This window comes from Mesoplodon bidens, assembly GCF_964165515.1.
Source record: "Mesoplodon bidens genome assembly, chromosome: 16".
NCBI classification, from domain to species: domain Eukaryota; kingdom Metazoa; phylum Chordata; class Mammalia; order Artiodactyla; family Ziphiidae; genus Mesoplodon; species Mesoplodon bidens.
Genome location: NC_138173.1, coordinates 77,023,678 through 77,035,178, shown reverse-complemented (window position 1 = coordinate 77,035,178; position 11,501 = coordinate 77,023,678). Strand labels below are relative to the sequence as shown.

General features: G+C 65.2%; 1 protein-coding gene across 1 annotated transcript; it reads right to left on the bottom strand.

Moving 5' to 3' along the window:
• Positions 1–398: 398 nt before the first annotated feature.
• RHPN1 (rhophilin Rho GTPase binding protein 1) lies at positions 399–10,054 on the bottom strand. The gene is made up of 15 exons (XM_081258542.1): positions 9,922–10,054; positions 6,915–7,030; positions 5,811–5,939; positions 5,258–5,333; positions 4,570–4,647; positions 4,135–4,259; positions 3,879–4,045; positions 3,444–3,637; positions 2,935–3,091; positions 2,747–2,860; positions 2,190–2,384; positions 1,756–1,832; positions 1,406–1,552; positions 1,144–1,305; positions 399–727 (listed from the first exon to the last, which is right to left on the bottom strand). Exons 1-15 carry the CDS (start codon positions 10,000–10,002, stop codon positions 563–565), a joined length of 1,983 nt encoding a protein of 660 aa, XP_081114668.1. The 5' UTR covers positions 10,003–10,054; the 3' UTR covers positions 399–562.
• Positions 10,055–11,501: the final 1,447 nt, after the last annotated feature.

Here is an 11,501-nt window from a genome sequence, read left to right as displayed (position 1 = left end):
GGGCGGAGCCAGTCCTGAGGGAGGGTGTGGACAGGGTATGGCATGCTGGGGGGGCAGGGGGATGGGGAGAACTCAGCTGAGGGGCTTCAGGAGCCCAGCACAGGGGGCAGTGGGCATCTGGGCTGCAGGAACCCGCTGGCAACACATCACCCCAGCCTGCTTGGCTCTCTGGGGACGGCTCCTTCAGGATCCAAGGGCAGCCAGACACCCCAACCCGGGAAGCTGCCCTCAAGTGGGCACCTGGGGCGGTGGACAAGGGCAAGGAGGACAGGGTGGCCCAGGGGCAGCCTCCTGGCACTTGGGAGTCGCGTCCAGAGGCAACTGTGACACTTCCCGTATGGGGGGGCAGCACCTGGCCCCCAGCACTGGGCTCGGACACACCTCATCTCACAATGTCTTTAATGGGCAGCTCTGGGCACTGGGTGGGGCAGCAAACTGGCCCGAAGGTGCTCTGGAGTCAGGAAGGCGTGCGTGGGGTCCTCAATCCCAGGCAGCTGGAGCCTGTGCTGGGGCTTGGGTGTGGGGAGAGCTGGCCCCTCACTGCCAGCCTGGGCAGCCCAGCTCAGGGGTGTGGGGCTGGGGATAGCCTCCTTCCAGTCTTGCCCCTCTTGGCCTTGCGGTTCCAGCCAAGGAGGGGCCTGGGGCTGGCTTGTGCGGGCCCTGGTGTCTCCCAGCCACTCTCCTTCTGGCTCCTCAGAAGCCCCCCCAGGGCTGGCCGGCGGTCCCCCTGTGTTCGGGATGGAAATGGGTATCAGTCGGCACCCTGGCCTGGCCTGCTTGTGGCCAGCCTGGTGAGTGCGACAGGGATGAGCTGAGTGGTATTCAGGGGGCACGTGGCGGGGTTCCTGGGAGGGTGGCCATGTAGCAGGGCGCCCGTGGGTTTGCTGCGCTGGGCGGACAGAGCTCCTGCGCAGCTCCTGCCCGGGGCCTCCAGGAGGGTGGAGGCCGGCTGAGGGGTGGGCTGGGGCCTTGTCAAGGGCAGGAGCTGCCACCAGGTGGAGGCCGCAGCATAGGTGGCTGCTGCCTGGAAGGTCATCCCAGTGCTCTCTTGGCATCTGCGGATGTTTGGGGCTTGGCGGAAGGCCCAGGGTCGGGGTGGGACAAGGAGTTAGGGGCCACCCCCCCAGGGCCCCCGGGGCTCACCGAGCCAGGTGGCTCTGCACCGGGCAGCAGCGTCAGCACCTGCAGGCTCACGCCCTCGTCGCCCACGCCCTTCAGCTGGGCTACCACATCTGCATGCTTCCACCACCTGCACGGCTGCCCGTTCACCGACACGATGTAGTCACCCTCCTTCAGGCCGGCCGCCTGCAGGGAGACGGGGAGAGTCCCGCAGGCACCCCTCCACCTCTGGCCAGTCCCATCTTCCCCCTTCCCGCAGTCAGCCCCGGGGCGGGGGGGCCCTTACCGCGGCCCGGCCCCCTGGAACAACGGCAGCGATGAGGACGGGCGCGTCGCCCCGCAGCGTGAAGCCGAAGCCCCCCTCTCCTCGGGCCACGTGGATGGGCCCTGCCAGCCGCCAGCGGTTCTTGGCTGAGAACACGGACAGGGGCCCCTGGGGGCGGTCAGAGGTCAGAGGCCTGGCTGGGCTGCCACACTGGGGGGAGCCCCGGCCTGGAGCACCCTCGTCCGGATCTCCACATTTGGGGACAGAAACCAGCAGGGTCTGCAGGGGGGCCGGGCAGGGTTGGGCCACCACCGAGGGCCTGCAAACGCAGGGCACAGCCGAGGTGGGGGTGGCCTGGGAGGGGTGCTCACCAGCCGATGGAAGATATCAGCCACCTTCACCCGGGAGAAACTGGGTGCCCTGCCCTCCGGCCTCCGCTGCGTCTTCGCTGAAAGGGTGAAGGGGAAGGGAGGGCGTGGCTGAGCCCAAGGCTCACGGCCCCAGAACCCTGGGAAGCAGCTGGGCGTGGCTTGGCCAGAGCAGACTGGGTGACCCAAAGTGCAGCCCGTGCACACTGGCCCCTCCGTGGGCCACCAGCAGGAGGAGCCCCGGGGGGTGGTTCTTGGGGGTCCCAGGTGCCGGGAGAGGGGGGCGTGGAGCTGCCATCACGGCTTGCCCGCCAACTGCCCGGCTCCTCCTTCCAGGGCCCATAGCTCTGTGGCCAATGGCAGTTGCTCGCCGGAGGCCTCCGCCCACTGCCCCCCTGGGGCCAGGACACACCCACCCAAGGGGCCTGGCTGCTCACGCCGAACGTCAGGGGCCTCGGCGGCCTCACAGAAGTCGTCCTCGAGGTCGAGTTCCGAGTACTTGGCCAGAGAGTGCCGCAGCGCCTGGGCCAGCACGACCTGCAGCAGGTCCACCCTGCGCAGGGCCCGGCACACGGCATGCAGCCGCAGGGCCTCCTCCTGACCCAGGATGGCCCGCTTCAGGTGGGCCTTGCCTGCACGGGACAGAGCTGTCACACGCCGCCTGCCTGGCCCTTCCAGGCTGGGCCCCAGCTCCCCCACCCCCAGATGCTGCAAGAGGAGGGCAAGTGAGGGCTTCTGGGCTCATCCTGAGGGCCCGACGGCAGGTCTGAGCCGCGAAAGAGCTGCCGCCGTGTGTGGCTCGCCCCCCCTGCCCCCGCCCCCTCCCGACGCTGCCCACACTGCTGGGGCCCCTGCTCCGGGCGAGCTGGGGACCCCATCCGCCAGTGCCGGGGGCGGGGGGGGGGTGCATCAGGGCTGGGGATGACAGGGTGGAGTGGGTCATTCATGCCCGCAGAGGCCCCAGCGCCCCGCCCTCCTCCCTCAGCCACCTCACCCAGCTTCCGGCGGTCCTCCTGCTCCTGGGGCAGTGCGGGGCCCTGGGGCTCAGACGAGGCCGGGAGTCCTAGGAAGATCTGCTCGAGGGCTGGAAGCTCCACCTCTGCCACCGCTGGGGGTCAGAGAGGGCGGTGAGGCGCCGGCGGGGCCCTGCCGGCACACGGGCATGCGGGGCGGGGCACTCACGGGCGCCGTCACACAGGGCCAGGGCCGCGTGGTAGTGGGCCAGGGCGCGGAAGTACTCGGCCTTCACGTGCACCAGGGTGGTCCAGGGGAAGGGCACGTAGTCCTGGACGGGCGGCTGGGCCATGGTCTGGTGCACCAGCCGGTACTCGGCCGCCACCTGCTGGCGCACACGGCAGGATGGTGGGGCCTCCCGCGAGCCCAGCGGCCTGGGCCCCCGCCTCTCCCCACCCTGGGGCTTTGCCTCGACCAAAGTCCCAGCAGCCCTGCCCCACGCCAGGCTGAGCTCAGGGTCAGGGCCCCGGTTCCTGCCCTGATTGGTGTTGCCCCAGAGGCAGGGACTCAGGACCTCAGGGTTGACAGCCGGCTCTGGGACCCTACAAGAGATCCTGCACCCGGCACCCCCCCCCCGCCCCGATCCTGGTTCTGCTCCTAAGCTCCAGCTGGCACCCTCGACCCAGGCCCTACTGCCCACTGAGACACCGCAGCTTGGCCGGGCTCCCTGCCCTCACCTGGGCGGCCTCCTGAGCCAGGTGGAGCTGGGCCAGGCAGTCATGGGGGGCCACGGGGGCCTGCAGCAAGAGGCCCTCGAAGATGCACTCCTGGGCCTGGGCGGTCATGAGCTGCTCCAGCATGGAGAGTGAGGCGGGGCTCATGTCGGGGCTGGGCGCGTGGGAGAAGTTCTCCCTCAGGAGGCTGAAGGCCCCTGCGGAGGGGAGGGGGCTCAGGGTGGCACGGCGGGGGCACCCCACCCCCGCCCCGTGTGCTCGGCCCTGGTTGGGGAGCACCCTCTGCGCCCCACAGAGGGCCTGTGCGTGTGACCCCTCGGGCTAGGGGGCCATCGTACTGGGCCCCTAGCTCTGGCCACAGAGAAGGCTCTGCCCCTCACGCCTGGAAGCGAGGACCACGCCGGCGCAGCTGGGGGGCCAGCCCTGGGCGGCTCTCACCCGCAGCCCTCTGAAAGGCCTCCACAGCGCAGCTGGTGCCCTCGGGGCAGGAGCGGTCCTGGCGAGCCCCGATCTGGCTGTGGAGGGCGCCGATGTTGAAGAGCACACTGCCCTTCTCGAAGGCCAGGGCCCGCTGCTGGGCTGGGACCCCCGTCAGCGAGTCGTACCTGCAGGGGCGGGTCAGGCTGGGCAGAGCCCTCACGAAACGCCGGGGTCTCAGAAGCGGCTGCCGCCCCCCGCCCCGCCCCACCCCTACCAGTGGAACAGCAGCCCCAGGCTCCTGGCAGGGGTGACAAAGCGCGCCTCCTGGAAACACAGCTGATTGTAGTAGGCCGTGAGCAGCTCCAGGCCCGCCTCGCTCCGGCTAGGGGTCCGCGTGGCCTGCTGGGTGGAAGTCAGCGGGGTCCCACGGCCCCAGCCCACCTCATGGCATGCACACCGCCCTGGGAATCCCCTTGAATGCCACAGCCCCAGGGGAGCACCCCAGGGTCTAGGAGTGGACACAGTCACACCTGCCCTCCCGGGGGCTGCTGTGGACCACATGGGCCACTCCAGGAGACTGTGCAGGGCATTGGGGCGAGAGACCCAGGCAGGGTCCCTGGGGTGGGGACGGGCACAGAGTAGCCATTCCCAAAGGGCCAGCAGCACCGAGCCTGTCTTCTCACCTATGGACTGGGAGGAACCTACCCACCTGCCGCAGGTCCTCCAGCTCCCGGATTTCAGCCTCGTAGGAAGCACTGTCCTCTCCAAAGTGCCCTGAGATCAGCTCCTGATTCGAAGGGACAGGCGCTGGGCTTCCCTGAAGTCTCCCAGCCCGACGTGGGTGAAGACCCGAAGTGAGGGGAGGCCCTGGTCCACACACTGACATGGGTGCCCCCCACCACAGATATGGGGCCTGGAGACTTGGTGATGTTTCTACTTGAATTCCCTTATTAACCCCACGAGGCAAGTGCTACCTGCCACTTGACAGGCGAGGACACTGAGCCCGAGAGGTGAGGCACCTTTCTGCCGGCCTGGCCGGAGTGGCAAGCTGCCGAGGGCAGCCAGGCTCACGAGCCCCAACAAGGACCCGGGAACCATCGGGTTTTCTCAGCACAGGCTCTGACTGGAAGAGATGGCCCCCGCCAGCGGGACCCTCAGAGTAAGAGTCAGGACCCTGCAGCTGCCTTGGGGCCTCCAGTTCTGCTGACACCCATCGCAGGGTGCGTGCCTTTCTGCAAAGCCCACCCAATCCAATCCCCCGTAGCCTGGGGAAGCCAAGCGGCTCCAGGGCAGACCCCTCTTCTCTCTGCGCCTCAGAGTCTTCATCTCCGTGAGACAGCTGGACCAGGAAGCCCCAAAGACCCTCCAGAGCCCAGGGCTCACAGGCCAGCACTCACCTTCAGGGGTGTGGCCCAGTCTAGCTGCTTGGTCTCCTTCAGCCCCAGGGGGATCATGGGGACAGTGATACCTTCGCTAGAACCAGAAGTAGCGAGTCTGGGCTCTGAGGCTGGACTCTGCTGTCCCCAGTGGCCACGGAGTCCACCCGCTACCACTCCTGCCCCACGGGACACGCCTCTCCTCTTGATTATGGTACATGTCCTTGCACACCACACACGTCCCAGCACGCTCTGTCCTGCATCACATCCTCCCACACACATGCGTGGTGGGTGCTGTTCTCCTGCGCACGCATGCACACGCACCTCTGGGGCCACTCCGCATCCTTGCACACACGCACCTCTGGGGCCAGGCTGCGTCCTTGCACACATGTTCACACGCACCTCTAGGGCCAGTCCGTGTCCTTGCACACATATGCACATGCACCTCTGGGGCTGGTCGGCATCCTTGCACACACACGCACACGCACCTCTGGGGCTGGTCGGCGTCCTTGCACACACACGCACACGCACCTCTGGGGCTGGTCGGCGTCCTTGCACACACACGCACACGCACCTCTGGGGCTGGTCGGCGTCCACGTTGCCATCAAGCCCCTCCAACTCCTCCTTCAGCAGCTGCAGGCTGGAGTTGACGTAGCTCAGCTCCAGGGCCACAGTCTCCCTCACCCGGGCATTGCTGGTGGCTCTAAGGGAGGCCAGGCTGAGGTGAAGCCCTAGCCCTGCAGGCGGACCCACACCCCTGGGCTTCGCTGCAGCCCCTGCCCCAGCCTGAGCTCTGGAGCCCACTCCCAGAGTGATGTGCCGATGGGCCCAGCCCCCTTGGGGGGCAGCAGTGGGGTCCAGGGCCCGCCAGATGACCTCCCCCTTCTCTGCAAACCCCCGTGGTTCATGCAGATTCCTGTCCACGCGGCTATGTCGTGACTCTGGCCCAAGCACATCTCCTTGGTCCCTGAGCTTCCAGGGCATAAGTGTCCTCCGCCACCTCTCGCTCCCCCAGGACACAGCTCACGCCAGCCCTCCACAGCGAATGGAAGCCAACTTCCCTGGAGGGGCGGGGATCAGACCCTCTCTGTGCCTGCCAGTGGGGCCACAGGTCCAGGAAGGCAGGGCTGCTAAGGGAAAGGAGGGGCCCAGGCCCAGCAGAGCCCCGCCCTGGGGCTGGCTCTGCACTCACTGGCACTCTGCACTCAAGCAGGCCACGCCGCCTCCCTGGGCCTCGGGCCATAACCGGTAGAACGGGCATGTGCGAAGGTCAGCAAACAGCTGCTGGTCACCGTGTGCATCTCAAAGGCTCCCACACTGCACACCGGTGGGGACATCCCCTCCAGCCCTGCTCCAGCCCCGCACGGAACGGAACTCGGCTGGCCCTGAGCCTACCCCTGCCAGTGAGGGCCACCAAGGTGGGGGCCTGAGTCACCTGTGAGGGTCTCGGCTGAGCGGCATGGCTGCCCCAGACCCCAGTGGGAGGCCCAGCCCTGCCTCTCAGGAGCCTGACTAGGAGGCCACGGTCACGGAATCACATGTGGACCACAAGACCAGACACCCACCTGGGTCGCTGCCCTGCCCCAGGATGCACCTGCCTCGCAGGGCCCTCGGGGAACACGGCACTGTTCTCCCACGGGTCGGCCGGCGGCAGGTGTCCCAGGCAGCCAGCACGCACCTGTACAGGTTCTCGGCGCCCGTCCGCATCCTCAGCTCCCTGTCGATCTGCTGGTGGATCTGGGCCCTGCGGCTCTGCAGGCAGCCATGCTGCGAACTTGCTAGGAGGTCACAGCCCTGCCGAGAGGCCACAGGTCACGGGGGCCAGGGCAGCAAGGACATGGTGGGCGTGGACGTGGCTGGGACTGGGGCCCCGGGAAGAATCTGGGCCTGTCCGGTGTGGCTCTGGGTCTCAGCAACCCAGCCTGGAGCTCCCGCCGGGAGATGGCCAATTACTCACCACACATCCTCCTGCACTTTTGAATTCCTTCTGTAACCCCCACGACCCATCCTGCCCACACAATTATGCCAGGCCACACACGTTTAATTGGAGGGGATGCCCAGCTGGCTCCTGCTGGGGCACTAACAGAGAGGAGGCTCCCCTGGGCCACGCTGAACATGGCCCGGCTCCATCCCAGTTGGCTGCTTACTGGTGGCAAATGCCCAAACCACAGGCCCAGGGTCCCTCCGCTCACAGGCAGCAGGCCAGGTCTCCCAACGGCCACCATCCGAAGTGCCTCCGCGCGGGTTCTGTACTGCATATGGGCCACTTGCCAGCCTGCCCACGTCCCGGGCCCCAAGCAGGGAGCCCTGCGGCAGGTTCAGAGGGTGAGAGGCTTCCTCTGGTGAGGGGAGGGGCTTCAGGGCCCCAGTGGGACTGGTGCAGCCGCGGCCACCACACCTCCTCCTGGCCATTTAAGGACCTCCAGTCCGGGTCAGTCACCAGCCCAAGAGTTGGGACGGATTTCTCAGAACGTACTTCCTTGGGCAACGTCCTCTCAGGCTCAGGTGATCACCTGGCCCCCGAACAGAGCAGGGACGAGAACACAGTGCCTCCCAGGACCCTGCCCTGATGGCACAGACAGGGGAAGTTTTATTCATGCAGGGCTGACGCTGGCCTCCCTACAATGGCCACTGTCTTGTGCAAATCTGAGGAAGCATGCCCCCATTGTCACACACAGGGCAGTTTCCCACCTTCTGGGGGCTCTAGTTTGTCCCAGCCCTGTGCAGGGGGCACCCTAAAGGAAGGCCTCACTCCCTTGCACAGACAAGGCTCCTGGTGCATGGCCACCTTGGATCATGGCCCAACATCTCCTCCACACTCCAGTATTCTCAGGAGAGATCAATCAGGGAAGACTTCCTGCAGGAGGAGGCATTCTTCTGGGACTTGAAGGATAGAGGGCTTCAAGGTAACTGGGGAGAGGGAACTTGTCCCCATTGTTCAATGCCCTCATCTGTAGATGGGAAGGGGGCTGGTGTCAGGGTGGCACCAGGATGGAACAAGACAAAACACTGCTCTCCTCTCTCTGCTCTGCTTGTTGAGTGTCTGTCTTCCAACTGGCCTGCGCCTCTTCTCCGTGGTGCCTCCCATACCCACTTGGTGCAAAAGGGAATGAGCAGAGGACATGAGCAGTCTCCCCTCCAGGAGGCCTGAGAATCTGGGGAGAGAGGAGCAGGCCACAGCCGAAGCTACATCCCTGTTCCTCCGAAGGTCCAACCACAAAGCTCCAGCAGGTTCTAAGGGTTCTGGGTGAGCAGCGCTGCTGTCTGCCTGGGGCAGGGGTGGTCCATGTGCTGGGCAGAGGCCTCCAGCCCCGCAGGGCTGTCCTCATCAACACAGTTTGTTTGTCTCCAATGTCAAGTGCTCCCGGAGAGATGTGTTGGAGGCGGGAGACCATGGCCTCTGAGCCAGGGTCCCCTCTGAGCTCCACAGCCAGCACCCCCATGGCCTTGTAACCCTAACGCTCCCTCCAGAAGGCAGGTTGGCTGTGTGACCTGGGTGGGAGGTGTGCCTACGGCCCAGTCCGCAGTGCTGGGCGGACTGAGAGCCACACTCACCCCCATTTCTGCACCAGGTGGTAAAGGGATGTGCCAGCTCACCCACCTGTGGAAGAACCTCCACTCCGACGGAGAAAGGAGCAACCCCCCACACCCTCCCTGCAATGGCCCTGATGGCGTGGGTCTAGTGGATCCCCCAGAAGCCCAGGAGGAAATGGCATGGGCAGTGGCCAGAACTGGCTACGTGTGGGGGCAACTATGCCAGCACAGGCCTGGGAACAATCAATCAGCAAGATGGTCAGCAGGGCCAGGCCTTACACCCTTGTGGGTGCAGGTGCCACCTATGCTTGGTGGCACCAGACTGAAAACCCTTGGGGACATGGATGCCCAAGGCCTGGCATAAACACTGGGGCAGCCCCTTGGTGACCACCTGGGGACAGCTGGGCTCCCGGGCTGCAGAGGGAGGCAGCCAGAGCACCCTCTCCTTCCCAGGCACAGACTCGAATGTCTCCACACCCCCTCCCTTCCAGAGCTTCCCCAGTCCTCCTGGAAACGGTCCACAGTCCACAGCGCGTGGGGTCAGGGATTTCAGGAGCGGGCAGAGGTGCGGGTAAGTGAGGAGGGACAAACCGCCTCGCTGGGCGATCCTCCAGCCATTTCCTGTACCCACGAGGCTTCAGCCACCTGTTGCTAAAAGTTTCATCAAACACAGAGCTGGGTGCCCAGGGCAAAGCTGAACAGCCCTAGGAGAGAGAGGGGAAAGCTAGAAAAGGAGGAATGATGGGCACCAGGAACAAACACGAGGGCTACGGGCTGTCACTGACCAGAGCCCAACACCTGTCACAGAAGGGGGTCCTGAAGCGTTGGAGAAAACCACGAGGTGGACTTGCGCTCCCACCTGTTCCTGGTCGACACAGGAGGGGTCCCCAACCGGGTTAGAGAGGAGTCCAGCACAGGCAGACAGCTGGGCTCTGGCTCCGCACCGGGCCCCAGTTTCCCCAGCGATAAGCCCACCTTGCCTCTAGGGGCGAGCGAGATGCGGGGTTCGCCTCGGAGTCTAGCGGCGCGCTCGGACGGGAGAAGCCAGCGCCGACCCGGCAGTCCCGCGCCCGCCGGAGTCAGATGGCGACAGGATCACGTCGGGTCTGGCACCCCACCTCCCGGCGCCCCCCGCCCTGGGGCACTCCCACCTTGCGGACGCTGCCCGCCGCCTGCAGCCGGGCGCTCTCCTCGCCGGCGCCCGCGCCGTCCGGCCTCCCCTCGGGGACCATCGCCGCCCTCCGTTCGGGCCGCGCCCGCCTGGAAGACAACGCCGGCGCAGGAACCCCGGGCCCACGGGATCCCGCACTGCCCTCTCCCGGAGGGTGCGGGGGGGGGGATGGCCCAGTCGGCTGGAGGGGCGGGGCGCTGGGCGCCGAGCGTGCGAAACTTTCCGCTGCCCAATCGGCGGCAGCGGAGACTCCGACGGACAGCAGCCTTGGCCAACCAGGGTGCGAGGGAGGTGGTTCCGAGGCCAGGCCCCGCCCGCCCGCGCCCGAGGAGCCCCGGGGGAATGCGGTCGCCCCGGCAACCGCCGGCTGGCGGATAAGGGAAAAACACTGCGCCGCTCAGGGCCCCGGGCAGCGCGGGTTTCACCCGCACCGGCGGGGGGCCTCCGCGGGGCTAGTCCGAAAACATCCGCAATGGGGTTAACGGTTTTGCTAGCGCGAGCGCCCGTGCAGCTCTTAAGGTCCGCTTTCCTGTCTCCGCGCGGGTACCAAGGCTCCGGCCTGGCCCCAGTGAGGTGCCATGGTCGGCCGTCCATTGTCACACCTCCAGAACCCGCTTCCAGAACCTTACTCTGGAACCCGTCTCTGGAGCCCACACCCCAGAATCCTCCTTCAGAACCCGCCTCCACAACCTGCTTCCAGTATCATCTTGCTTTCACAACCTACTTCTAGAACTGACTTGCCTCCAGGACCAGCCTGCTCCCAGAATTGGACTCTTTCCGTAACCTGCTCTCCCTGCAGGGTTGCCCCGGCGGTGTGCCTCCGTCCAGGTCCTTTCATAATTTCTCTAGTTATGGTGACTCTGCAACGCACTCAAATTTCATGTGTGGCTCACCTCACCTAAGAACACACCGTTTGTAGGGGTAGGAACACCAGAGAAATAAGTAGCCCTAGTTTATCAAGTTCCAATAAAGTTCCAGCTTGTCCGTCCTCACCATCTCCCCTCCGTGCAGAGCCCTAGGCTCCTTCTCTCTAAACGTGCGCGCCTGATCCGGCAGTTCCCCAGCGCTAAATCCTGTAAACTAAGCTCCTTGGCCCACCCTGGCCATCTGCAACAATAACAACTCCAAAATAAGGTAATTGTTAACTCCCGGGAAAATAAAAAGTAACCACAGAATATAACCTGACTCAGCTGTATATTTCAGGATGTCCTAGCATCTTGACCTCAGGGCCATTATAACGAGTTTCTCTTAGGAGGAGGGGAGAGGGGAAGAGTGAAGAAGTGGGTTAGAGAAGCTGAAGCTTCATCCTCCTGAGGCAAAGTCAGTAGGTAAGGCCTCAGTTAGAAAGCAGAATTCCGGATGCAGAAGTATGTTGTTCGGAACTGTGGAATTCAATACCAAATCACAGCTCAAAGAGTTACAAGAGGTCGTCCCTGGGGAGGGCGGTAGGGCACTGGAGGAGGCTCCTGTTTGGCTAATTGGGTCTTGTAGAGCTAAGGTTGGTGAAACTCTGAACCTTCTATAACAAAACAATCCCAAAGCTTAGTTTTGGAAGAGTGG

Coding starts and splice junctions, on each gene's coding strand:
- RHPN1 (XM_081258542.1), bottom strand. CDS start 10,002: ATGGTCCCCGAGGGGAGGCCGGACGGCGCGGGCGCCGGCGAGGAGAGC. Junction 1,833..2,189: donor CGAGGCCCCTGACGTTCGGC/GTGAGCAGCCAG, acceptor TCACCCTTTCAG/CGAAGACGCAGCGGAGGCCG. Junction 1,306..1,405: donor TTCCAGGGGGCCGGGCCGCG/GTAAGGGCCCCC, acceptor GTCTCCCTGCAG/GCGGCCGGCCTGAAGGAGGG.